Genomic DNA, 24544 nt, shown 5'->3' on the forward strand with positions numbered 1-24544 from the left:
TTTTATAGATAAGCAAGTGAGTCTCAGAGAAGTTTAAATTACTAAGGTAAGATCACACAGTTAGTGTCTAAGGTATTATTTGACCCTGAGTCTTCCTGGTGTCATCTAGCACTCTCCATTATTTGACTCTTCCTGTCTAAATCCTTCTTGCAAGAGTGTTAACAGTGATTAAATAGACAAAATCTGTAAAATCCTTTGTAAACCTTAAAGCAAAGTGCTAATAATATGGGATGAGAAATATTAATCCATAAAAATATAGAAATAATTCATCAGAAGACCTCTATTCACTAATGCACTATTGGTGTAGTTGTGAACTGATCCAACCATTCTGGCAAGTGATTGGGAACTATGCCCAAAGTGCAATCAAAGTGGGCATATGCTTTGTCCCATTGATACCACTACTGGGTCTTTATCCCAGAGGGATAAAGAAAAGGAAAAGGACTTATATGTACAAAAAACATTTATAGTTACTTTTTTTGTCATAGCAAATAATTGAAAATGAGGGGATACACATCAATTTGGAAATGGCTGAATAAGATATGGCATGTGATTGTGTTGAAATACTATTGGTCTAGAAGATATGACAAGGGGGATAGTTTCAGAAAAACCTGGGAAGACTTATACAAAATGATGCAAGGTGAGAAGAACCAGGAGACCATTGTATACAGTAATAGCAATATCATAAGATGATCAACTGCGAATGACTTAGCTATCCTTATTAATACAACAATCCATAAAAATTCCAAGAACATATGATGAGAAATGCCATCCACCTCTAGGTAAAAATTGATGGATTCTGTAGATAGAAGCATACTTTATTGTTGTTATTATTATTATTATTATTATTACTACTACTACTACTACTACTATTTCTGTTATCTTTTGCAACATGGCTAATATGGAAATATGTTTTGCATGACTTCACATGCATAATCTATATCAAATTATTTACCTTCTCAAGGAAAAGAAAGAGGGGGAGGGAGAGAATTTGGAGCTTGAATTTAAAAAAAAAATAAAAAGATTAAATAAATAATAATTTTGCATGTAAAAATTGAGCAATATTTAAAGAAAGAAATTAAAATATATTGTTAAAAAGAAGCTTACTCTATTTCATAAAAAAAGATGAAAAAATACAGATTTCAATATAGACTTAAAATTCAGCACATAAACTGTACTGGAAGCAAAGCATTATCATAGACAAAAACTGTTGCTCACAATCACCTACTCACAGCATTGATCCATACAATTTTAAGAAAGAGATTCTGAAAAGATAATAGCTTGTACTTACATAATGCTTTAAAATTTTCAAAGTATTTCCCAACTATTATGTCATTTAATCCTCACAAACACCCTGGGAGTTAAGTGCTACTGTTTCCTCCCTTTTACAAATGAGGAAACTTAGGAAAATACAAGTTAAGTGACTTGTTGAAGGTCCCATAGCTATTGTCAGAAGTTAGATTTGTACTCACATCTTTGTGACTTTAGGTTAAGAACTCTATTTGCTGTACCTCCTAGGTGCCTATAGATAGATGCCTCTGTAATGAATACTCATATTCCTTATATTACATGGAATGAAGAGCTTTAACAAACATATGCGGAAGACATTGTAGAACAAGATGCCCCCTGTTATCCACTCCAAACACACTTTCTAGTTTCCTTTTGTGTCTTGTCTTCCCTCATTAGAATGTAAACTCATTGAGGACAGGGATTGTTTCTTGTTTGTTTATTTGGTTTTTTTTTTTTTAAATTTTTAGCCCCAGAACTTAGCATAGCGCCTGGCTCATAGGTGTTTAATAAATGTTTATTGAATTCAACAAGAGAATGAAACCATGTGAGAACAGATTAAAGTATTTTTTATCTTTGTTGTCCTGTCTGCTTCTGTAATTTTGATAATTTTTTTTTATGAAACTATGGAAGATGAGTTTACATCCCAACATTTTCATTCAACTATATAAAGTAATTTTTTTTCCATCTATGCAATAGTGCACAGAGCATTATACAGCCAATCCTCAACATTTGCATGTGTAACTTCAATGACTTCTAGCATTAGGATAATTTTATTAGTAACACCATTTTCACTTTCATGTTGTAAATCATGCACATTTGAGGGCTATATGCATTAGAGGAAAAAAAAGTGTTGTGATATCTCCAAGTTTGTGGAGTGGCTGGTATCCTACTAGGTATTTCATTGGTTTTGTTCACCCTAACATTGTCTAGTAAATAACTACCTGTGCATTGTGAGTGTCAGAGGTGATGTTGAGACCTTGCCAGTCTCAGCACCTTCCAACAGCAGCAACTAAAGTCCCTGTAACCCCTCCCTTGGTTTCCAGAAATTGATCAAGGTAGAGGGGTTTATAGCAATATAGTATTATCTTAAATTAATGTATTATTTTTTGAAATGTTAGCACAAAAGGTCACAGAATTCTAGGAAATTGCTATCAAGAAAAATGTTTTGCATGTTACAAATTTTGTTTTGTGTACCGTACTTCATGGGCTATTTTATGGTTACTGTGTTAGGAAAAAATACACATCAGAATGAATGTTATTATAAAGAATTATATATATAAAAGTATATGTTCAATAATTTCTACATTAAGATTAAAGTTTTGGGTGGTCATGGGAACCTAATCCCGTATTTCCCATAGGTTCAATATATCAACATTTGTGTTTTTGACTTTTGAGCCATTTTCTAAGAATGTTACCACCACAAAAGTTGAGAAATGACTGTATATTGAAAAATAATATTATGTGATGTATAGTAATTGGTTTGAGGATTATTTCTACCCAAATTCCATTGAAGTAAGATGAAAATGGAAATAATGATATAATAATAAAATAAAAAATAACAAAAATAATGAAACTAATTATAATAGTAATGCCAGTAATATCAATAATACATTTATACTTTCAGTTTTCCAAAGCACTTTACATACACTATCTCATTCATGCTTCATTATAACCCTTTCAGATTGGTACCAAAGGTATTATCTTCTAAATTTTATAGGTGAGGATATTGAAACTCAGGGAAGTTAAATGACTTGTCCAGAGTCACATAACTAATAAATATCAAAGATAAGATCTGAACCCACAGTTCTATGACTTCAAGCCTAACCCTGTATCTACTATACTCTGTTGTCAGCTAATATTATTTCCAGCCCAAGCCAATTTAGAATTGCAGACTCCATACATTCTGTCCAGTTTCTTTGTTAACTTATCATTGATAGAAATGTGTCAATTTTTTATTTTTTATTTTTTTCAGTTTTTGGAAACTCTCACTCCTTCCTCTGCCTGCTCCCTCTCCCCCATGCACTCCTGAGGCGAGTATTTCAAAACCGAATATGATAGATTGTAATGGTGTGTGACCTGTAGGTCTCACTTTGAAAACTGCTTTCTACAATATGGTAGTTATGGTAAATGGGATATAAAAGATAAGGTATGAGTCGTAGCCCCTATATGTTCTGTGGTATAAATGGCTTTGAGAAATCATCTTTCATCCTCATTGTCAAAAAGCATAAACATGGCTGCTGGGCACAGTGGGCTAGGGTATTCTACACTCTTTTCCCTAAGGCATTCATCTGTTCTCAACTTAGGCAGGTAGTTTAAACAATTCAATACTGGGTTGAAAGAATCTGGACCCTAATGATAGGGGCTTCACTTTTCTTTATAGCACTTCTTATAGCTTCTTCCCAGTATCCTAGGAGAATATTGCTTAAATCTAAGACTCATGTCTAAAGTTTCTTCCCAAATCGGAGAGTAGAAAAGTTCTAAACATATATGATGAATCAGGTCTGAGACAAATATTTCCTATGAACAAAAGACATACCAAACACAAAATGCTCTTTACCAAACATTGACAGTAAGTCTTAAAACAGAATTCAGTGAGTTAACTTATATTTATTGTTATTCTGTCCTAGAAGGTTAATTCAAGTCTCATCAGAACAAATAGAATTTTGTGGGATGGCTAACTAGGGATTGCTACACTTCACCTTGGCTACGTACTGTCCTTTCAAAGTCCATGCCACTTGACTAGGTAGGACAAAGCTCTTCCTTTGGCAGTGGTGGTCATCTTCTCTGATGCAAAATCTTCCCCTATTGCCCATCAGAAGCTGTTGTTGTTGTTCAGTCATGTCCGACTCTTTGTGAACCTGTGTGGACCATATTGTCCATGGAGTTTTCTTGGCAAAATCCTGGAGGGGTTTGATATTTCCTTTTCCAATAGATTAAGGCAGACAGAAGTTAAGAGAATTACCCAGAGTCACACAGCTAGTGAGTGTCTGAGGCCACATTTGAACTCTATTCTTCCTGACTCCAGGCTCAATGATTTATCCACTGAGTCACCTAGCTGCCTGTTGGCCAGGCATTCTATCCCCTAACAGGATGAACATGTCCCTGGAAGGACTGCCATTGTTGTTGTTCAGATATTTTAGTTCTGTCAAATTTATAACTTTATTTGGTGCTTTCTTGGCAAAGATACTGGTGTGCTTTTCCTACTCCAGCTCATTTTACCGATGAGGAAACTGAGGCAAACAGGAGTAAGTGACTTGCTCAGAGTCACACAACTAGTAAGTATCTGGGCAGGATTTAGATTTTGGTCTTCCTGACTCCAGGACTAGTGCTCTATCTACTGCACTTAGCTGTGCCTAGCTTTGGTTGACAAGTGGCATAGAAGACAGAGTTGTATACTCAGGAAGCTCTAAGTTCAAATCTTACCTCAGACCAGGCAAGTCATTTAACCCCTTGGTTCCTCAGTGTCTTCATTTGTAAAATTAAGACATTAGACTTGATGACCACTGATGTTCTTTCCAGCTCTCCTTATATGTTCCAATGTTTCTATATTTCACCAGATAATTCACAGCCTTTCCATGACAGTTGGTCAATATGCCTTTATTAAGTATTTTAGTTTCAAGCCAAGTTTGGTCATCTAATCAAGAAAGGAAGCACAAAGAGGAAAAGACACACAATTGTCCATGCCCATGGCCATCTCACTGAGTCTCTGCTCTAGGTGGCATGTGGGGACAGTTAACTTGATGGAAGGGAAACCCTCACCCTCACTTCCTCGTAGTAAGTATGATGAAAAAAATGCTGTCTGCCACCATGAGTAGAAAGTTAGATTGAACCCGCCACAGTCACTGTCATTATAAAGGTCTGTTGAGTCATAGCTGAGTTGCCAATTATGGTATCTTTCATCATCTCCAATGGAAAAAGCCCTTCAATCCCAAGGTACCAATGGCTGGAAACAGCCAGTGGCTTTGCTATCCCTAAAACTCCAGCACTGAGGTTGCACTCATGGTCAGCTAGAACCAGGAAGGGTAGCTTTGGTGTATTATGTCTCCAAAGGATACTAGGAGTCAGGAGAGAGCTGGGTTGGAAGGAAGGAGACATACATTTATTAAGGACATATAATGTGTCAGGCACTAACTAATTTGGTCCTGCCAACAACCCTGGGTGGGAGGTATTATTACTTCCATTTTACAATTGAGGTAACTTAAGACAGGCAGAGGTTCAGTATGGCTAGGAATATCTGAAACAGGATTTGAACTCATGACTTCCAGACTTCAGGCCCAATGCTCTAACCACTGTTTCACCTAGCTACCTTGCTGTTTGAATCCAACTTCTCCACATACAAGTTGTGTGACCTTCTACTTATTTTGCGTATACTTATACCTGCCCATATTTTCTCATTCCAGTGGAATATGAGCTTTTTGAAGGCAGGGACAGATTTGCTTCTGTCTTTGGGCTCTCACTGACAAGCACATAGCCTGTCACATAGTAGGCTCTCAATTCAATGGCTATTGAATGGTAAACCCTAAACATATCCCAGACTAAGCCTCAATTTCACCATCTGGAGTTACTAATAGTTTTTAGCTGATAGCATTGCCTTAGGGTCAGATAAAGTTTTTGTAAAGCCACTGGCACTCCCCAAGACTGTTATATTACCACTCCTCCTTTGTACTGTGCCCTGCAGATAGTGAGTACCCAGGTGTTCTAGATGGGCTGCATGCCCACCGCATATCTGAGGGGAATCTTCTTTTAATGTAATTGATGCACTTTTATGTTCCTGCAACTTTGATAAAACATGACCATACACTGTAAGATGATACAACGGAGAACGGGCAGAATCATCTTGGAGGTGATCTTGGGGTGCCATGCTCAGCAGCAGAACAGGGGGATAGCATGGACACCACAAGACTGATTCTGAAGCTTTTTGGAACTTTACTGAGCATCATGTTGAAATATCCCTGTGGAGACTTTGAACAGCTTATAATTCCAACTTATGAGTACTAAGCTGGTGCCATTCATCATGCAGACAATACAAATGCTGCATCCAGACACTGGCCGTGTCAGTTCATCTTGAGGATGAAGACCATCTTCATCGCTGCAAGCTCCCCCTAAAATGTGAGTGCCTGCATAGTAGGGATTCTTTGCATTTGCCATCCTAATGCTTGGCACAGTTCTTGGTGGACAGTATGCACTTAACAAATACATCTTGATTTGACTGCATGACTGAAATCAGTTCAGTTCACCACACATTCATTAAACACCTGCTATGTGCCAGGCATCAGAGAATCAGACAAAATGGAGACAGTTCCGGGCCTAAGGGATCTTACTGTCTGCAAAGCCACTGATTTGGATTATCTCTGAGTTGGGACCTAAGCTGGCTTCATTTTCCACTGGAACAAGAAAGCAGGAGAGACCTGGCCTTTAGTCCTAGTCACTTTATCTCTCTGGGCCTCAGTACATTCATCTAAAAAATGAGATGATTGAAGGAGGTGATACCCAAGATTCCTTTCTTGTTAAGTAATTACACAAACCAGAGGATGTGCAAATTAGCCAAGGGAGCAAGTATGACGTCCCTCCTTCACTTCTTGGAACCCCTTAATTATTTTCAAGGCTCACATCAAGGACCGTCTCTTCCAAGGGCCTTATCTAACCCTCTGGTTGTTTGTGAGTGCCTCTCTCCTTTTCACAATGCCTCAGGTTATTCCTTGTTTATATAGTGGAAGGTCTTGTCTGGACTCTGTTGTTTCTCCTGATTAGATTGTAAACTCCCTGGAGGCCTGGATTATTTAAAATTGATCTTTGTATCCTTGGAGCCTAGCACAATGCTTGACTCATTGAACTGATTTAAGGAAAATATAAAAATACAGTATGGGTCATAGTAAGTGCTCAATAAATGTTTGTTAAAGAAGAATATTGCCTTGTGTTACTTCATTGGTTTCACAGAGACACAGGATTTGGCTTTTCATGTTTCAAAAAGGTGATAAGACCATAGATTTAGAACAAGAAAGGACATCAGTGGCTAGAAAATAGAGAATTAGGGTGTTTACTGATACCGAAGAGGGGGACAGCATCCTGGATCTGTTATTTCCTCAATGTGGACATTTCCCAGTGTAGAAATGTCCTCCACTGATAGAGGTTCACAGTATATGTCTAACTTATTAGAGACCAAGCTGGGGTCTTTGGGAGGTTAAGCAACTTGCCTGCGATTGCACATTCAATAAGGATGTGCCTGTGGCAAGACTTAAACTCTGATCTTCCCGAGTCCCTGGCCACCCCTCTCATCATCCACTATGTCTGATATTTCCACAAAGAGGACAGATTTCCAATCTCCTTCTACTGTCCACCCTACCTTTTCCTGAACCAGGGCAGCCCGAGCAGGTTGTATGGCCAATAAGGTGATGGAGTATACTGGGGGCATGCTTGGAAGATGATGACAGTAGCTTGAGTCTAGGCATATTCATCAGGGAAAAGGTAGAATTGGCACACAATGTGGTACAGTGAGATACTATTAGATTGTGAAATCCTTGGGGCCAAAGGGTTTCTCTTACCTCTTTTTATATCACCAGTGCTTAACACAGTGCCAGGCCCATAGCAGATACTTAACAAATGTTTATTGATTGACTGAATGAATGAGAATTGGATCTCAATTTGGAGCACCAGGTTTCAAATACCAACTCTGATACTTCCTACTTGTGTGACCTTGAATAAATCACTTAACCACCTTGTTATTAAGTCATTTCAGATGTGTCTGACTCTTCATGACTTTGTTTGGGGTTTTCTTGGTGGAGATACTGGAGTGGTTTGCCATTTTCTTCTCCAGTGTGACCCTATTTTACAGATGAGGAAAGTGAGGCAAACAGGGGTAAGTGACCTGCCCAGGGTCACAAGCTAGTAAGTGTCTGAGGCTAGATTTGAACTAAAGAAGATGAGTCTTCCTGTCTCCAGGCCTAGCACTCTACCCACTGAGCCATCTAGCTGTCTCTTAACTTCCCTGGGTCTTAGTTTTCTCAGCTATAAAATAAGGGGGTTGGATTCAGTGGTCTCTAAGATTCCTTCCAACCCTAGGTTTATTAACCTATAAGAATTTATGAATTGAAAGGGAGCTTGGAAGCCATCTAGTCTGACCCACAGCCCAGAAGGAAGGAATTCCCACCATGTAAAGAAGTCGCCAGAAGTGGTCATCCAGTGTCCGCCTAACATTGCCCTATCTTCTAAGACTGTGACTTATCCTTCTTTTATACACTCTTAATTAATTAGAAAGATAGTTTTCCCTAAAATAAATCCTAATTTTTTTCTCTTCGAAATTTTCACTCTGTTCTTACTTTTGGCCATATATAGATATATATAACCTCTTCTGTAGGACATCTTGTCTCTTTGTTTTCAGGAAAACCCATCCAACTCTGAGACTTTTCATTCATCCCTATTGAATTTCATTTCACTCGACTCAGCCTAATGTTCTCACCTAGAGGCTGCTTCTTAACTTTATTGTGGGTCATATATCCCTCTGGCAATCTGGTGAAACCTAGGGATCACTTCTCAGAATTATACTTTTGAAGGCATTCATTTAAACACAATGAATTACAAAGGAAACTAACTATTGAATTTTTTTTTTAAATTTCACAAATTCCTGAAATCTGTCCACAGACCCTTAACAAAGTCTTTTCAAATTGGAAAATCGTGTATCCCAGAATGTGCTAGAGCCCAACCTGACTGGCTACTGAGAGCTGATTCTTAAATTGTCAGTGTGAACATTTACATCTCAGAAACTGGCAAAAGCTACAAATCAGAGCTTGAGTTATTGTATTTCTGACTGTCTACACTGAAAAAAAGGGATGCAGAAAATGTTAACAATACTGATTAAGCTGGTGGCTAATAAGTACATTTTTTTCTGGAGAGGTGATTGTTAAATATGTATCAGTAAACCATTGCATGAATCAGAAATCTGGACAAATTCTGACTTGAATAATATTATCTAAATAGGAAGTTTCTCCTCCTCCTTCTTCTCCATCTCCTCCCCCTCCTCCTGTTTGATCTCCTCCTTGATCTCCTCCTTCTCCTCTGCCTCCTTCTCCTCCTCCTCCTCCTCCTCCTCCTCCTCTTCCTCCTCCTCCTCCTCCTTCTCTTCTTCTTCTTCTTCTTCTCTTCTTCTTCTTCTTCTTCTTCTTCTTCTTCTTCTCCTCCTCCTCCTCCTCCTCCTCCTCTTCTTCTTCCTCCTCGTCCTCCTCTTCTTCTTCTTCTCCCTCTCTCTGCAATGGAAGAGAGTACCCAATTGACTTTGGCTCTATGATTCTTCACAATGTCATATTTCTCCTTCATTTTAGCTAGCCAAGAAAAATGAGCACATGTGGTTGTGAATGATCGATTTGTAACAAGGATATAAATAGGAGTTCCCATGCATTTACTTTACCAAGAGAGTAGAGGAGAGGAATAAGAGTGAAATAGTCATTGAATTCCTAAAGGAACAGGGGTATTTCATCTGGGTAATAATCTGGGAGTCATAGTACCACCAAATATCATGGGTGGAAGGAACCTCAGAAGCATCCAAACCTACCCCTGGACCCAAGACCCCCTATACCTGACAAGTGGACTTCTAGTCTTTGGTCAAGATTGCATGTGAGGAGGGTCCCACCACCTCCCAATGTAGCTTATTCCACTTTAGGACTACCCTAATTGTGAGAAAGTTTTGGGGTTTTTTTCCCCCTAAATCAAGATTAAAACAGTCTCTTTAAAACATCCATGCATTCCCACAGCTCCTATTTCTCTCTTTTATGGCAATAACTAACTAACTAACTAACTAAATAAATAAACAAATAAATGAATAAATAAACAAATGAATGAATAAATGAACGAATGAATGAATGAATAAATTTGGTTCCTAGTATCCATGACAACCATTCAAATACATGTAGACAGCCATCATATGCTTTCTATTTTTTTTTCTTCTGAAGATCACAGAAAAATGAGTGGCATAGTATAATGGGTGCTAAGGTGTTGTACTTAAGATTTAGGAAGACCTGAGTTCAAATCCTTCCTCAGACACTATGTGACTGTCAAATACCTGGGCCTCAGTGTCCTCACCTGTAAAATAGGGGAGTTGGGGGTCTATGGCCTCTATGGTTCGTTCCATCTCTAAGTCTATAATCTTATGATCTTTTTCTGGGCTCCATTTTACTGATCTGTAAGATGATGGAGTTGTACTCAATGATCTCTATGGCCACTTAGAACTCTAAATCTATGCTACTATACACTATGACTGATCCCTATAAGATTGTTATTCATAATACCTAAAAAAAAATACATTTTTTTAAAGTTGGGAAAGTCAGGCAGTATTAGAAGAGCATATCTCTTGTGTGCACTGAGGCCTTGGGACAAGGCATAGTCATCATGTTCATTTTAGTGTCTTAAAAATTCTGAATCTGGTAGGTGAGGAGTTGAAAAAAGCTGGGAGGAAATGATCATTCTTGTCTCTTTATAAATTCAGTGGCTGGATGAGCTCTTACACTTTAATCAGCTTATTTGTTGGGAGCTCTCTTAGATTCCAAACCCTCAGAAGGCATGGCAGTATCTTTGTCTTTTTGACTCTGTATACCCCAATGTTCTCTACTGCACCAAACCCATGCTCACAAAATCCTGACATTGATGATTCTGTTCTAAATTAACTGTAAACAGTCAGAGTTGAAGAGAATGGGGGTTTGGGGATAGTGCAGACTGTCTCTTGAAGAGGTAATTGGTTTAACTGAGGAAGGATGCTAGGATTCTAATTAAAATGATTTCTGTTTCACAGAAAATGGCTAGTGCTGTCAGGATAATGGAATGAGCAGAGAGATTTGTAATTTTTTTTTCTTTTGGATACATCAACCATTAGTCATTCTCTAATGTTCTCAAGGAGAGTCCAAAACTTCGTTCCGCTCTTCTTAATTTAAAACAGTGTGGTCATTATCGGCCCAACTGTGTACTGACAGTACCTGAGCTTGTTAACACTTTCTTGAGTGGATTACTGCATTGAATAATTACTGTAATTGATTTACTGTCCGCTCAAAGGGGGCTGACTGAATTTGGCTTGGTTTTATTAGGGACCCCTTGGCTAGAAGACTCCTAGCCTAGTGTCTTTACTGTTGCGGTTTTTGTTGTTTTTTGTTTTTTGTTTTTTCTTTCCTTTTCATATTTAATAACAGTTATATCCAGAGCTTTAGGCAAGAGGCTAAGAAATGTTGGCAGCCCTGGTGTGCAGAGAGTAGCTATATATCAGAGGGAGGGGTCAATGCTAACTGCAATGATCTTTATTTTTGTTTAGCTCCTCTTGCCAATTATCCCTTAGGGATTAATCTTGGTTGGCTCTCCATACTCCATGTTAGTGAAGTCTGCACTGTCCTTGTTGGTGATACTGTTACCCAATCATCTGCTTATATAACAGAGAAGGGGGTAAAACTTTCGGCATCTGGAGTCTGTTATGGAGAGCCCATCTTGGACATGGGTGTGAGTGTCTCTCTAGGGTAGTTATTGCAGTGCTTGAGGCCATGTGTAGATGCAAATTCAAGAGTGGGGTGAGAAGAACCTGAAGCTTAGGGTTAAAGTCTTGGGTACCACTCACTGTGTTACCTTGGTCAATGGGCTTCACCTTCCACCTCATTATAATGAGGTTATTTTTAAGTTCCTCCTTCTCTAAAAGCTATGGTCCTCTGAATTCAGGAAACAGTAGCTAATTCACTAAAAGCTAACTATTTTTTTTAGCCTACTTATTTAAGTGATAGATATATTTAACTCATAGATATTAAATGATCTATCAAAGATTACCCAGATAGTCGGTGGCAGAATCTGCACCAGGGCATCCCACACATTGCCCTACCATGCTGTCCTTGTTCATACCATTCCCCATGTCTATAATGCCTCTCCTACCAATCTTAATGATTTTGATAACTGATATTTACATTGTGCTTCAAAGGAAGACAAAATATTTTTTTTCTATCTTATCTGAGACTCACAACAATCCTTTGAGGAAAATTGTAGAGATGTAAGTATTATCAAGGAAACAACATGGTCTAGTCGATAGAGTACTGGCCTCAAAGTAAAGAAAAAGTAAGCTTCATCCTTGATTCTGACATGTGTTAGCCATGAAGCCATGGGAAATTAGTAAAATCTCTGAGCCTCAGAATCATCATCTCTCAAAAGGGGGCAATTAATTACATCCCCTGCTTCACTGGGTTGTTGTATAAAAATTGTACAAACATGTATGTATCCAAATATGTGTATGAAAATATGTGTGTGTATCTTTGCAAACCCCAAAGTGCTGTATGATGTTAGCTATTATTATTTTAGGGGCACCTAAGTGGTCCAGTAGATAGAGAACTGGCCTGGAGGCAGAAAGACTCATCTTCCTGAATTAAAATTCTGGCCTCAGACACTTACTAGCTGTGTGACCCTGGGAAAATCACTTAACCCTGTTTCCTCAGTTTCCTCATCTGTAAAATAAGCTGGAGAAGAACATGGAAAAACACTCTATTTTTTTTACCAGTCTTTACCAAGAAAAACCCAAATGGGGCCATGAAGAGTTAGACATGACTGAAACAACTCAAAAACAACAAAATTATTATTTTAATCACCACAATAAGGGTGAAAATAATAACTGACATTTTGTAGAGCTTTAATGTTTTCAGAGTGCTTTACCTTAGATCATCTCATTTAAGTCTCACTCACAAGAATCCTCGGTTGTAGGTGCCATGGAGATTGAGTATTCTCTTTTCACAGATGAGGAAAATGTGGCTCAGAGAATTTTAATGATTTCCCCAAAGTCTCACAGTTGACCAGCATCAGAGGTGAGGTTTGAACCCAAGTTTTTCTGACTTTAAGACCATTATTCTTTCTACTGTGCCATAGAGCACCCTTACTAGATCCTAATTCTTTTGGGATCCTACCTGTTAATTAAGAACACTCATGAAGCTTTCCCAGATTCGTATTCCAATTCCCACACAGTCTTCAATAATCACAATTACTCCCATTTCTATAGGAATAACACTGTACAAAACACTTTTGTTTTATAATGGCCCCAAAAGAAACGTAATAGAAGAATGTTTTTCCCCATTTTGCAAATAAATATTTGTTATTCAATCATTTTTTTCAGTCATATCTGACAATTCACAACCCCATTTGGAGACACCTTGACAAAGATACTGGAGTAATTTGCCATTTTCTTCTCCATCTCATTTTATCCATGAGGAGACTGAGGCAACCAGGATTAAGTAGCTTACCCAGGACCACACAGCTAGTAAAGATTTCAGATCTTCCTGATACCAGGCCTGGCTCTATCTACTGAGCCACCTAGCTGCCCCAAGTAAATACCAGAGGAGAGTAAATGACTTGTTATAGTGTCATGGCTACTAATCAATAAATGTAAGATTTGAAATCAGGTCTTTTTGATGCCACATCCAAAGAGTTAACTGCTATGCTCTGTCCTTCATATGGATTCTTAGCATTTATCTTGTGCCATTGAACGTATGTCAATATTTGTATTATATTTCATGAGAAAGATTATGGCATAATGAATAGAAAGTTAACTCTAAAGCTGGGAATTTCTGAGTTCAGGTTTTGCCACTAACAAATACTGAATATGTAGCCTTGGGCTACGATGCTAGTGCTTGGTGTTCTAGGCAAATATCTAAGACTGATGGTTTGCTAAAAGAACTTTTCTTATATGGGAATTCCTTATCCTAATGAAGCCAAAGATTCAGTCCTTCTTCCCTTTACAGGGGGGTCATGGTATCTGTGAATGTCCTGGCCTTCTTCCCGATTGGGAGTTCCTTGAGACCAAGTTCTAGATTTCTTCCAGCACTTAGTAGGTACATGTTTGTCGAGAAAGTAAATGAATGAGTATAACTCTTTTACCTTCTGGTCAGAGAGATAACTAGATTTTTTTTTCTTTTTAATTTGGTCAGTAAGCAGCACATTTGCTCCAGGCAAGAATAAGAAATGCAGACTCAAGCATAGAGAGGACAGGAAGGTCAGTCAGGCCCAGGAGACACTCATGATAGGAAGTCAAACTTCTAGCTTCAAATTTTAACTAGTTATTTTTACTAACTAGTCAGTCACTCACCAAGTATTTATTAAGTACAGGCAGAGCTAAGATCTAGACAAAGTCAAATACAAGCATTCAAATTAACTCTTTTTCTTAAGGAGCTTCTATCTTAATGGGGGGAGAAAATAGATAAATGAGAACTTGAAAGGAGAAATGGTGGCATAGTAATGGTCAAATGGTCTGGAGTAGTCCATGATATGACATGGAATCCTAGGCTTCATCAAGAAAAGGCAAAAGCTCACTTATCAGGGATTAGGAACCCAGAGGCAGAATCCAGGCTACAGGTGGGGAGGAGGTACAGGTCAGTTGGGCAGTCAACAGGTATATATTAAGCACTTACTATGTGCCAGGGAATGGTTTGAGTGGAGGAGGAATATCATGGAGTGACCTGGGGTCTGGGCACCAGAAAATAAGGCAATGGCTCACTCCTTAGAGTCCAGGTGCCTAGGGGCAAGGTCCAGATTACTTATGGTAACCAAGGTACACCTGGACAGAACAAAGACAAGGAGGGAGTAAAATGTGGGGTGTTCTACAACGGATTCTAACAGCAATTAGCTAGGTAACCTTGGATAGGCCACTTTATATTAATTAATTAATTAATGAGTAAGTAAATGTTTGCTGAATTCATAAGAGCACAGCCTTTAGAGCCAGAAGGTAATTAAATGACAAAGGCCTTGAGAAATGAATCAGTTCATAGTTATTATTCATCAGGATGAAGCTGACTTACCCAGAAAGGGCATGTAACTTGTCGAGAGTCACAGCTAAAAATCTGACAAGCTGAAATTCAAACCCAAATCCAGTCTGCTATGGAAGCCCTTTTCCAATGAAGTATTGCAGAGTGTTCTCTGCCCTACTGTGCCACAATGTCTATGAAATGGATTCTGGAGCATTCTATTGGGGTGGGGAGGGGGAGAACGGAGAGGAGAGGAGAAGAGAGGAGAGGACTATGTCCAACTCCATCAGATTGAGTTGTGCTAAATGATGTGCATCGGCATGGCTGTAATTAGCACGAGAGGGGAAAATGCAATTTGCTCACATTTCCCCCAGGCCTGATGGAATGGGAGACATAAGCAGATAGATCACACTAACAAAGCTGTCACCACCGAATCAGCACATTTACTGGGGAATATGCAAATGGATGCCCAGCTTGTCTTCCTCTTTCCTCCTTTGGTGCACGCTCTTTCAGTCCAAGTTGTTTAACGTCCATGCCTAGCTCACAATGAATGATGTTGGGCTGAAGATCTTTTGGGGAATGTGTTTAATTTTCCCTTCAGGATGGGTACCTTCTTTCCCACTGTAATATTACTGAAATTTTGGGCAGTGGTGGGAGCCTGGGGAGTTGGGAAGACTTTTTGACCTTTAAGGAGTTTTTTTCAGGGTCCTGACTATAGAAGAAAGTCAGACTTACTTATGGTCTAGCCACCTGGTAGCGAAAGTGTTTAAGCCTCATTTCTGTTTCAGGCTGGTGTCAACAAGGGGGAAGTACAGGTGACTATTTCAGAACCAGCTAACTCTCTGGCTGAAGCTTAAATATTTTAAAAATGCAATAATTAATGTTTTATTTTTGATTTCTGATATACTCACCCAATCAACTCCCAATGAGCCTTCCTTTTTAACAAAGAAAGTTCATTAAATGAAACAAATGTAGTGACCATATTACTACTTTGTGGTAACCATATAACAATCAATGATCTGATGTCATATGCAATATTGGGTACCCATAGGCTTCCATCATTGCAAAGAAAGGGGCTTTATTTCCTTTCTGAAATATATATTAGTAATTGTAAATATGTAGTATTCAGGGGGCTGAAATCTTTCTGTTATTGATTTTCCCTCCCTCTTTGCTTAAGACCATAATCTCTATTACAGTGTATATTGTCTGGAGGACTCTCACCTTAGGTGCTATAAATCACTCTGCCATTTGGATAAAGGATATAAGGGCAGATTTTTTATAGGAGGAAAGGGAAGAGATTGTGAGGATGCTTGACATAAAAGTGTTAGAATCCAGAGGCCATGAAAACTGAAAAAAAAAAAAAAGACATCCTTGCTTTTGCCCAGGACTGACACGGCCTTTGTGTTCATCCCGTATTTATATGATCTTGGAAATAGAGTTTGAAATAACCCAAGAGATATTCCAATCCAGCATACTTCTTGTCTAGAAGGGGAAGCTGAGGTCATGAGAAGGCGTGAGGTCATATCCCAATGATACACAGGTGGCAAACAGTGGAGCCCAGATTGGAAGCTCAGTGTCAGCTTCCAAATCCGGTCTTCTTCACATTGTTCCACTCTCCATCCTACCTGGAGGAAAGGGGAGGTAGTAACAGTACCATGGCTTCTGATGGTACTTCCTTCCAGCTCTAGATTTATGATCCTTTGTCCATTTTGAAAAAAATCCTGATGTGGAATTTCATGGTATGGAGCCCCCCCCTTGAGGTAGCATCTCTACTCATGAATTTCAGCACTTGCTGAGAACTTATACCTTTAGAGAACCAGCCACTGAGAGGGAAAGCCACACAATCAATGTGTGTAACAGGCAAAGTCTTCCCCTTCCATGTATGCATGCAACTTTTTAGAGTATTTCAAAATCCTTTATCACCACTAAATCTTAAAAACAACCTAATGAGACACAAAAGTTCATATACTTATTTTGCATATTAGGAAACTGAGTCTGGGAGTGTTTAGATGGCCGTTTTAAGGTTACCCATCTACTTAGTGTCCAAAACAAGGCTAGGATTCTAGGTTACCTGACTTCAGTGGTATTTCGATTTAATTTATCAAACATGATAAGCTCCTACTATGTGGTATACTGGATTATTGTGACACTGAAAAATGTTTGTGAGACACAGTTTCTGGGTAATTTAATCATTTTATTCATAAGTCCAGCAGGTTATTAATAAAAGAATGGTCATTTGACCATCTCTCTTACACCAAAGACCATTATGGCAGCATGGCTCACAGTTTATATACCCTTAGGTGTTCAATGAGGGGATGAAAGTGACCTTTGGACCAAGAAACTTTTCTCTATACTCAGACCTCACACAACCTTAGACTATTTATACACAAGGAACTGTCTCCACCCAAGTTTGAGTAGAACATAATGGGTTTCCTCACCTTAAATTCCTGCAAGGTTTGGGTGGGATCTGACCAAGATTGAGGATAGCCAATTCAATCTCAATCTACAGTCTGAACTTTTAAAGGACTTTGGAAAAAGGGGAGAGCTGTGAATCTCTCCTCAAATTATTGGTTATAAATAGTCATTTCCCACAACATACAAAGACAAAAAACAAAGCAGTCCTTGCCCCCAAGGATATAATATTCTACTGAGGGTAAACAATATGTCAAAACAAAAAAGTCTGTGTATACACATGTGTGTGTGTGTATGAATATGTATGTGTGTATATACATACATATATACATATGTGTGTGTGTTTTTGTGGAGAGAGACAGAGAGACAGAGAGAAACAGAGGGAAAGAGAGTAAGTCAGATGGTCAAGGCATTGGTGGGCATTGCTGGATGGCACAGATACAAGCATTCCAATTTCTTACAGAAATTTTAACTGATGCTGCAATTCTTTTTATATTACTGTCAATTTTCAATAACATTCTATACATATTGCCATCCTTTATAACAAGGAAGTGTGGTTAAGCAAAACAAATAGATCCATTGGCAATGACTGACAATGTGTGCCTCAATCTATACCTTTAGTTTACCACTCTACTGAGAGGACATAAGTTATGCCATCTGTCTTCTGGTAACCAGATTGGTTGTTGCATTGATTTGAATTCACTTACCTCTTTAGCACCATTTTCCTTTATACTCCTGTGGCCACTGGGGATGCTGCCCATTTGTTCTTTTTACTTCTGTCTGAATCATTTCATTCAACTGTTCCCATGTTTCTCCAAATTCTTTATATTTGTTGTTTTTCAAGGCAAAATAATTGTTCATTTGAATCTGTATACCACAATTAGCATAATCATCCACCAATCAATCTGTATCCAATTTGTTTTTTAGGTTTTTTTAAAATTCTGCTCTATCTTCTTTTCCCTGTCCATCATCTTTCCCCAGCTGACCTTCTTCCTCCCACCCCTCCCTGTTTTCACTTCTGAGTATGAAGATCCAAGGATGAGGATTTCCTTTGATACTTCAATCCAGCGGAACTTCCTAAAGTACTTGGCTCTACGATGTAACAAGGATTGATTGGATTGTCTCATGTGCTGTGTTTTACAGAGTGATTGCAGGGTTTATGTGTGAGATGACACTAGTTACTCCAGGAGTGAGAAAAAAAATACCTACACCCAGCTTTGAAAATATTTAAATGCAGAAAAGAGTGTCCTAGAGTAAATATGGAGGGGCTATCAGTGGCACTCCTCTTGTAACACACTTATGAACATATATTGACCTGGAAAAGACTGAAGAGGCCATCAAGTCCAACCTTTTCATTTTATAGATGAGGAAACTTGAGAATTTAAGTGACTTATCAAAGGTCATTAGGGGTGGGATTTGAACCCACATCCTCTGATTCTAGATGTGGTCATTGTATGATGTTGCCATCTTTAAATTACTACTAAAAGTACCATGAAGTATTATTAAGCTCCTTAATGCTGTAGTTATGAAGGTCCCATAATGCTGGGGGATATTCACTGGGCATTGAAGACAAATTTCATCCATGTGCACAAGTGAGGCTTTAGCTGCGCTAAGAGCCTTTTAATTGTTAGGTTCGTCACTACACATCCCCTTGTACTGCCTCGAATAGATACTTTTAGAGATATGGGGGGAGGTTCATGTTAATTAGAAGGTTATTACCAAGTGTAACCACAATTGGTAAATATGTCATAGAAAGACAAATCAGAAAAAAAAATCAATTGACAAGTGTTCATTGTTTATTACTGTTTTCTTTTCCTGTAGCTTCGAAAGGCAGTGATGGATCATATATCAGACTCATTCCTGGAAACCAATGTCCCGCTGCTGGTACTGATTGAGGCTGCCAAGAGTGGGAATGAGAAAGAAGTCAAGGAGTATGCTCAAGTTTTCCGTGAACATGCCAATAAGCTGGTGGAGGTAAGTCACTGTCACTGCAATCATGGCGTTCTATTAAAGTATAAAGTATCACCACAGGCCTGATCTCTTATCTTTGGTCCCTAGGGACCTCTATTTTATATCGTTGGCTCTGAAAGCCACATGGTGGAACATATCTTTCTTTAGATGTTGGAATTCATTCAAAACCTGAGATTGGGAGCAGAGGGCAACTCCCTAGCTCGGATACCCACCTCCTCTTCTTTGCTGATTAAATGAGAAGGGAAGGAAAGTTTAAAAAATGTTGGGAAGAAGAGAGATTGGAAATAAAGAAAAAAGACCAGGGAGTAGGGAAGCAGAATCAAGGATGGGATAACATAATGGCCAATTATACAGTGGCACCATGTGCCCCTGCTCATTGTAATCAATAGTTTGGATAATGGCATGCTTATCAAATTTGGTGTTGAAGATTGGAGGCAATGCTAATATGTAGAATGGAAAGAAATGGGACTGTTTAACTCTTCTATTGATTTATCCTTCTAAAACAATGCAATTCTATTATATCCAATAATATATATCCAATAATAAGTACAGGTATATTTTAGTATAATTTTATTGAAAATGATATGGCATTGGTGTCATGATATTTGGAATATTGCCAGCTCCTACTTGTGGATTATTACTTACAATACTGTAGTTATTCTGAATGGAATTTCTCTATCTCTTTGTACCACATTTTGTTGGCAATACAACAATATTGACAAGTTATATGGGTTTATTTTATATTCTACAACTAGTAAGTTATTGTTTTAATTATTTTTTTAACTTATCTTTCTAGTGTTTTCTGAATAAATTGTCCTATCTGCAAAACAAACAAACAAAAAGCAGCAACGTAAAATAAAATGGATGGGGGTCCCTGAGGTCCTACACTGTCTTATGACTCCAGCTCTCCGCAATCATGCTTTGAGTCCACTTCAGACTGTTGATAGGAAATCCAGGGCTTCATTGTTCTTTGCTGTCTTTTTCTCCTTTCCCTAATCCCCTCCTAACCATCGACTTAAACTATTTTTGGACAGCCAGTGAGGGAAATTCTGTGAGCATGTGCCATTCTCCCAAATATGATTTGGAATTCCTGCAAGAACTCTGCAGGCAAGGGACTCGAGTTTTCTTTTCTCGTTTACAAGTATAAGGGCTTGCATTTGCTAATGGTGTGGATGAAGCATTGGGAATGGCTTTGGGAGTACAAAAGTGAATTTTGTAGCCTCCTTGAAAAAAATTTTGTAAAGAGATATATAATGTCCAGGCTGCTTGAAGAGTGATGCTGTAAAACTACTACTAAGTTAGTATAGGACAAGGTTTGCCCAGGGAGCCAGGATGCTGAGGTAAAAATAAAATAAAACAAATAAACAAACAAAAACAAACAAACGAACAAAAAGTGATTATGAGTTAATAAGAGACACCTCGGCCAGAAGCTAGAGTTTTTTGTACTCCTCTTTGAATATGGGGTCATACGCATATGTCTACGTATACAGACATATATGTTTGTGTGTGTCTGTGTGTGTTAAAATGTAGAGCAAAGTTCTTGGTCGATTCAAGAATGGAAAAGTGAGTTACACAGCCATGAAGGAAATTTTGTTAAAAAAAAAAAGAGGTTAGTATCCAGGATGATTAGATGGAGAAAGCAGAAATTACCAACAGGATGGAAACAGATTGGCAATATTCAAGGTAGGATAGGATAGTAAAGTGTCCTTGAGACCTAAAGAACTGAAGTGAAGAAGGTGAAAGGATGATGAACGAGAGGATGGGGAAACACTTGGGAAAGGAGATAGAAAAGTGTGACATCGAATATTGGTTGGTTGATTAATTGTACAGAGGTGAAAAACAGCTTAGGAACAGGACCTCTGGTGGAGAAGTACATACACAGACACGGGCAGATGAATGGACTCTCAGACCAGAAACAGATGGACAAGGAACAACATATGGTACCTCCATAGGGCTATTTGTTACTACAAACCTGGGCTTTCCTCTGCGTCTATAGCTCAGTTACTTGATACTATATATATATATATATGTATATGTATATGCATATGTATACGTATACGTATATGCATATGTATACGTATATGTATATGCATATGTATACGTATATGTATATGTACATGTACGTGTATGTGTATATGTATATTCATATATCTCATGTATACATATATACATGCATGCATATACACACACATGCATATATTATATATAACATATATACATATTTATAACTAGAACAAAACAAAACAAAACCCAAAAAAAAAACCAACCTAACACCTTTATTGATACCTTTTTTTTCGCCTACCACAGTCAGACACACTGCTTTTAAATCTGAAGTAAACTGTGGAATAGCTCAAAACAGTTGTGAGGGTATTTTTTACCTAAGTTTGTACATTTTACGCTGGAATTTATCTTCCTCAAAGTAAAGGCAATTATGAGGGGAAATGACGAGATACTTGGAGAGAACAGAAGTTTGGGAACTTCGATCCCATTAGCTTATGCCCTCCTTGAGGGCAGGGACTCTTTTTGTTTGGTTGGTTTGTTTTTGTCTCTTTTTGTCTCCTTAATGCTTAGCACAGTGTCTGGCACGTAATTGCTGTTCAATCTTTTCAGTCATGTCCCATACTTTGTGACTCCATTTGGGGTTTTCTTGGCAAAGATACTATAGTGCTTTGTCATTTCCTTCTCCAGCTCATTTTACAGATGAGGAAACTGGGGCAAACTGGGTAAAGTGACTTGCCCAGGGTCAAACAGCTAGTATGTGTCTCAGACTAGATTTTAACTCAGATCTTCCTGATTCCAGTCCCAGTCCACTAACCACTGGATCACCTAGCTGCCACGTATGCATTTAATAAATATTTATTGATTAATTGGAAACTTGGAGAAAGATGGTTTTGATTTGGAATGGGAAATAATCTAGGAGAGTTGCAGTTATATCCAGATCTGGACCTGAAACAATGATAAAATAAAGAGATAAGTTCTCGTGGCCTGAAATTCTAGAATAGAAGTTAAATTGAGAGGGCTAAGTAGCTCTCCATGAAAGGGTGGGCGCCTCCAGAGACTGACATACATACACAGGTGGCTCTTTGTTAAGATTTCAAAAGGTCATATATCAAAATAGATGGAAGCAAGGAAAGGAAGGTTAAAGGTAAAAACGAAGAAGTAGAACAGTTCTTTAGGCAGAGTGTAAGAGATGCCAAAAACCCAAGTAAGATTAGACTTTGAAAAATAATTAAGGCCACTTAGACATGCTTTCTAACTTTTCTTGAAAATAAGGGCAAGGAAGAGATAGGTCAGATTCTTAGACGCAATAAAATGATGCTAATGCATGATGCAGAAAAAGCCACACCATGGAACTCTGGTTTTCCTCTTTTTCTATTAAGAATAATGTTCTTCATAATAGAAGCATTGAAAGAAAACTGTTTGTCAGGGAGTTGAAACTAAGGAGGGAAAGGTCACAGGGAGAAAACTTGTAAAGTGTCTTAAATGAAACTAATCTCCTTGGTTGGCTCCACTAACATCCAGATATTGAGAAAGAGTTGGAGAGGTGGCAGCTAATTCACTCACTGTACTGTTTGAAGAATCATTGAGTGGTGATTGAGGACTGGAACAAAGTCAATAAGCATTTGGAGAATGCCATCTATGTTCTAGGCACTGTGCTATGTGTTGGGTATGGGAAGAAAGGAAAAGGCAATACCTACCATCAAGGAACTTACACTCCAAAGGGTGAGATGATATGAAAATAACTTTATATAAACAAGCTTTGTATGGGATAAATTGGAGATAATCAAGAGAGGGAAGACATTAACATTTATGGGAATCAGGAAAGGCTTAATTAAGGAGGTAGAATTATAGCTGATACATGAAAGAAGTCAGGAAAGGCTCGAAGTAGAGATGAGAAGGGAAAGAATTCTAGACATGGGGGACAATCAGGAAAAATGGCCAGTGTCTGAAATTGGTGTGTTTTATGAGGAATAGGAAGGAGGCTGGGGTCTCTAAAATGCAGAGTATTTGGAGTAAGGTATAAGACTCAAAAGGTAGGAAAACATGAAGTGATGGAAGGCATTAAAAGCCAAACAGAGAGGACTTTATCTTTGATTCTTGAGGCAGTAGGGAGCCGCTGGATTTGATTGAATGGGAGGAGAGTGACGCAGTCAGATTTGAACTTTAGGGAGATTACTTTGACAGATGAGTAGAGGATGGATTGGACTGGAGGATATGAGGCAGAGAAACTAACTAGTAGACTATTGTAATAATCTAGGCCTGAGGTTATAAAGACTTGAAGCAGGGTGGTAGCAATTTCAGAGAGAAGGGGGCATATGTGAGAGAAGGAATAAAGTTATGCATCTTTCCCAGAGAAGCCTACAAATTGCCAAAGATCTATGCTATAAATCCTTCAAATTACTTAGGAATTAACACCTGCATAAGTCAACCAGAAATGGCTAACACTAGGATCCCCACAGAAGGATCACACTACACAGGTCACACTCTCTTTACAACACTAACTCTTCATTCTACAGCACACAGAGGTTTTCTCTATATATAACATGCCCTCTGTATTCACAAATAGGAGTTTAGGCAATCTGTCCTATCAATTACCATCATAAGGATAATGTCCCAGAAGCTCCTAGAGCCTGGGTAATAGTGCCCTGTATCCCAGTCACTATGCCCGCAGAGTCTTACGGAGGGACAATATTAGGGATAAATCTCTAAATCTGTGATTTTTGCCTCACAGTTGAGTTTATCAGTTACAACAATTAGCCACACTAGTAAATATTGGAGATACCTAAACATTTATGAGAAAGAGATATGTTTTTTTTTTAACGTAGCATAAATCCAATGTGAGTCAACAGTTTCAAATGGTAGCCATGAAAGTTGATGCAGACTTGAGCTGCTTTAATGTGATTATAAAGTCTATAATAAGAGAGCTGACAATCCTCTTTATTCTGGCTGTATGATACCATATCTGGGATATTTTGGTCAATCCTGGATATAATATTTTAGAGGATTGACAAGCTGGAGTGTGTCCAGTGGAAGATGACTAGGCAATGAAATGAAAAAAAAACTACACTATGTGAAGATAAGTTGAAATGAGTAGAGATGTTTAGGTTAGTGAAGTGGAAACTTACACTGAGAAATGA

At 38.3% G+C, this 24544-nt stretch overlaps 1 protein-coding gene across 1 annotated transcript in view; it reads left to right on the forward strand.

Annotated features, from left to right (window-relative positions):
• Positions 1–24544, forward strand: part of LOC110218426 (catenin alpha-2) — a 1469797-nt gene that overhangs the window by 1125223 nt on the left and 320030 nt on the right. The window contains 1 exon segment of the mRNA XM_021001143.2: positions 19257–19409. Within this exon segment, the coding sequence (XP_020856802.1) occupies positions 19257–19409 (153 nt within the window).

The sequence above is a fragment of the Phascolarctos cinereus genome, unplaced genomic scaffold (assembly GCF_003287225.1).
Source record: "Phascolarctos cinereus isolate Bilbo 61053 unplaced genomic scaffold, phaCin_HiC Scaffold_2;HRSCAF=192, whole genome shotgun sequence".
Lineage (NCBI taxonomy): Eukaryota > Metazoa > Chordata > Mammalia > Diprotodontia > Phascolarctidae > Phascolarctos > Phascolarctos cinereus.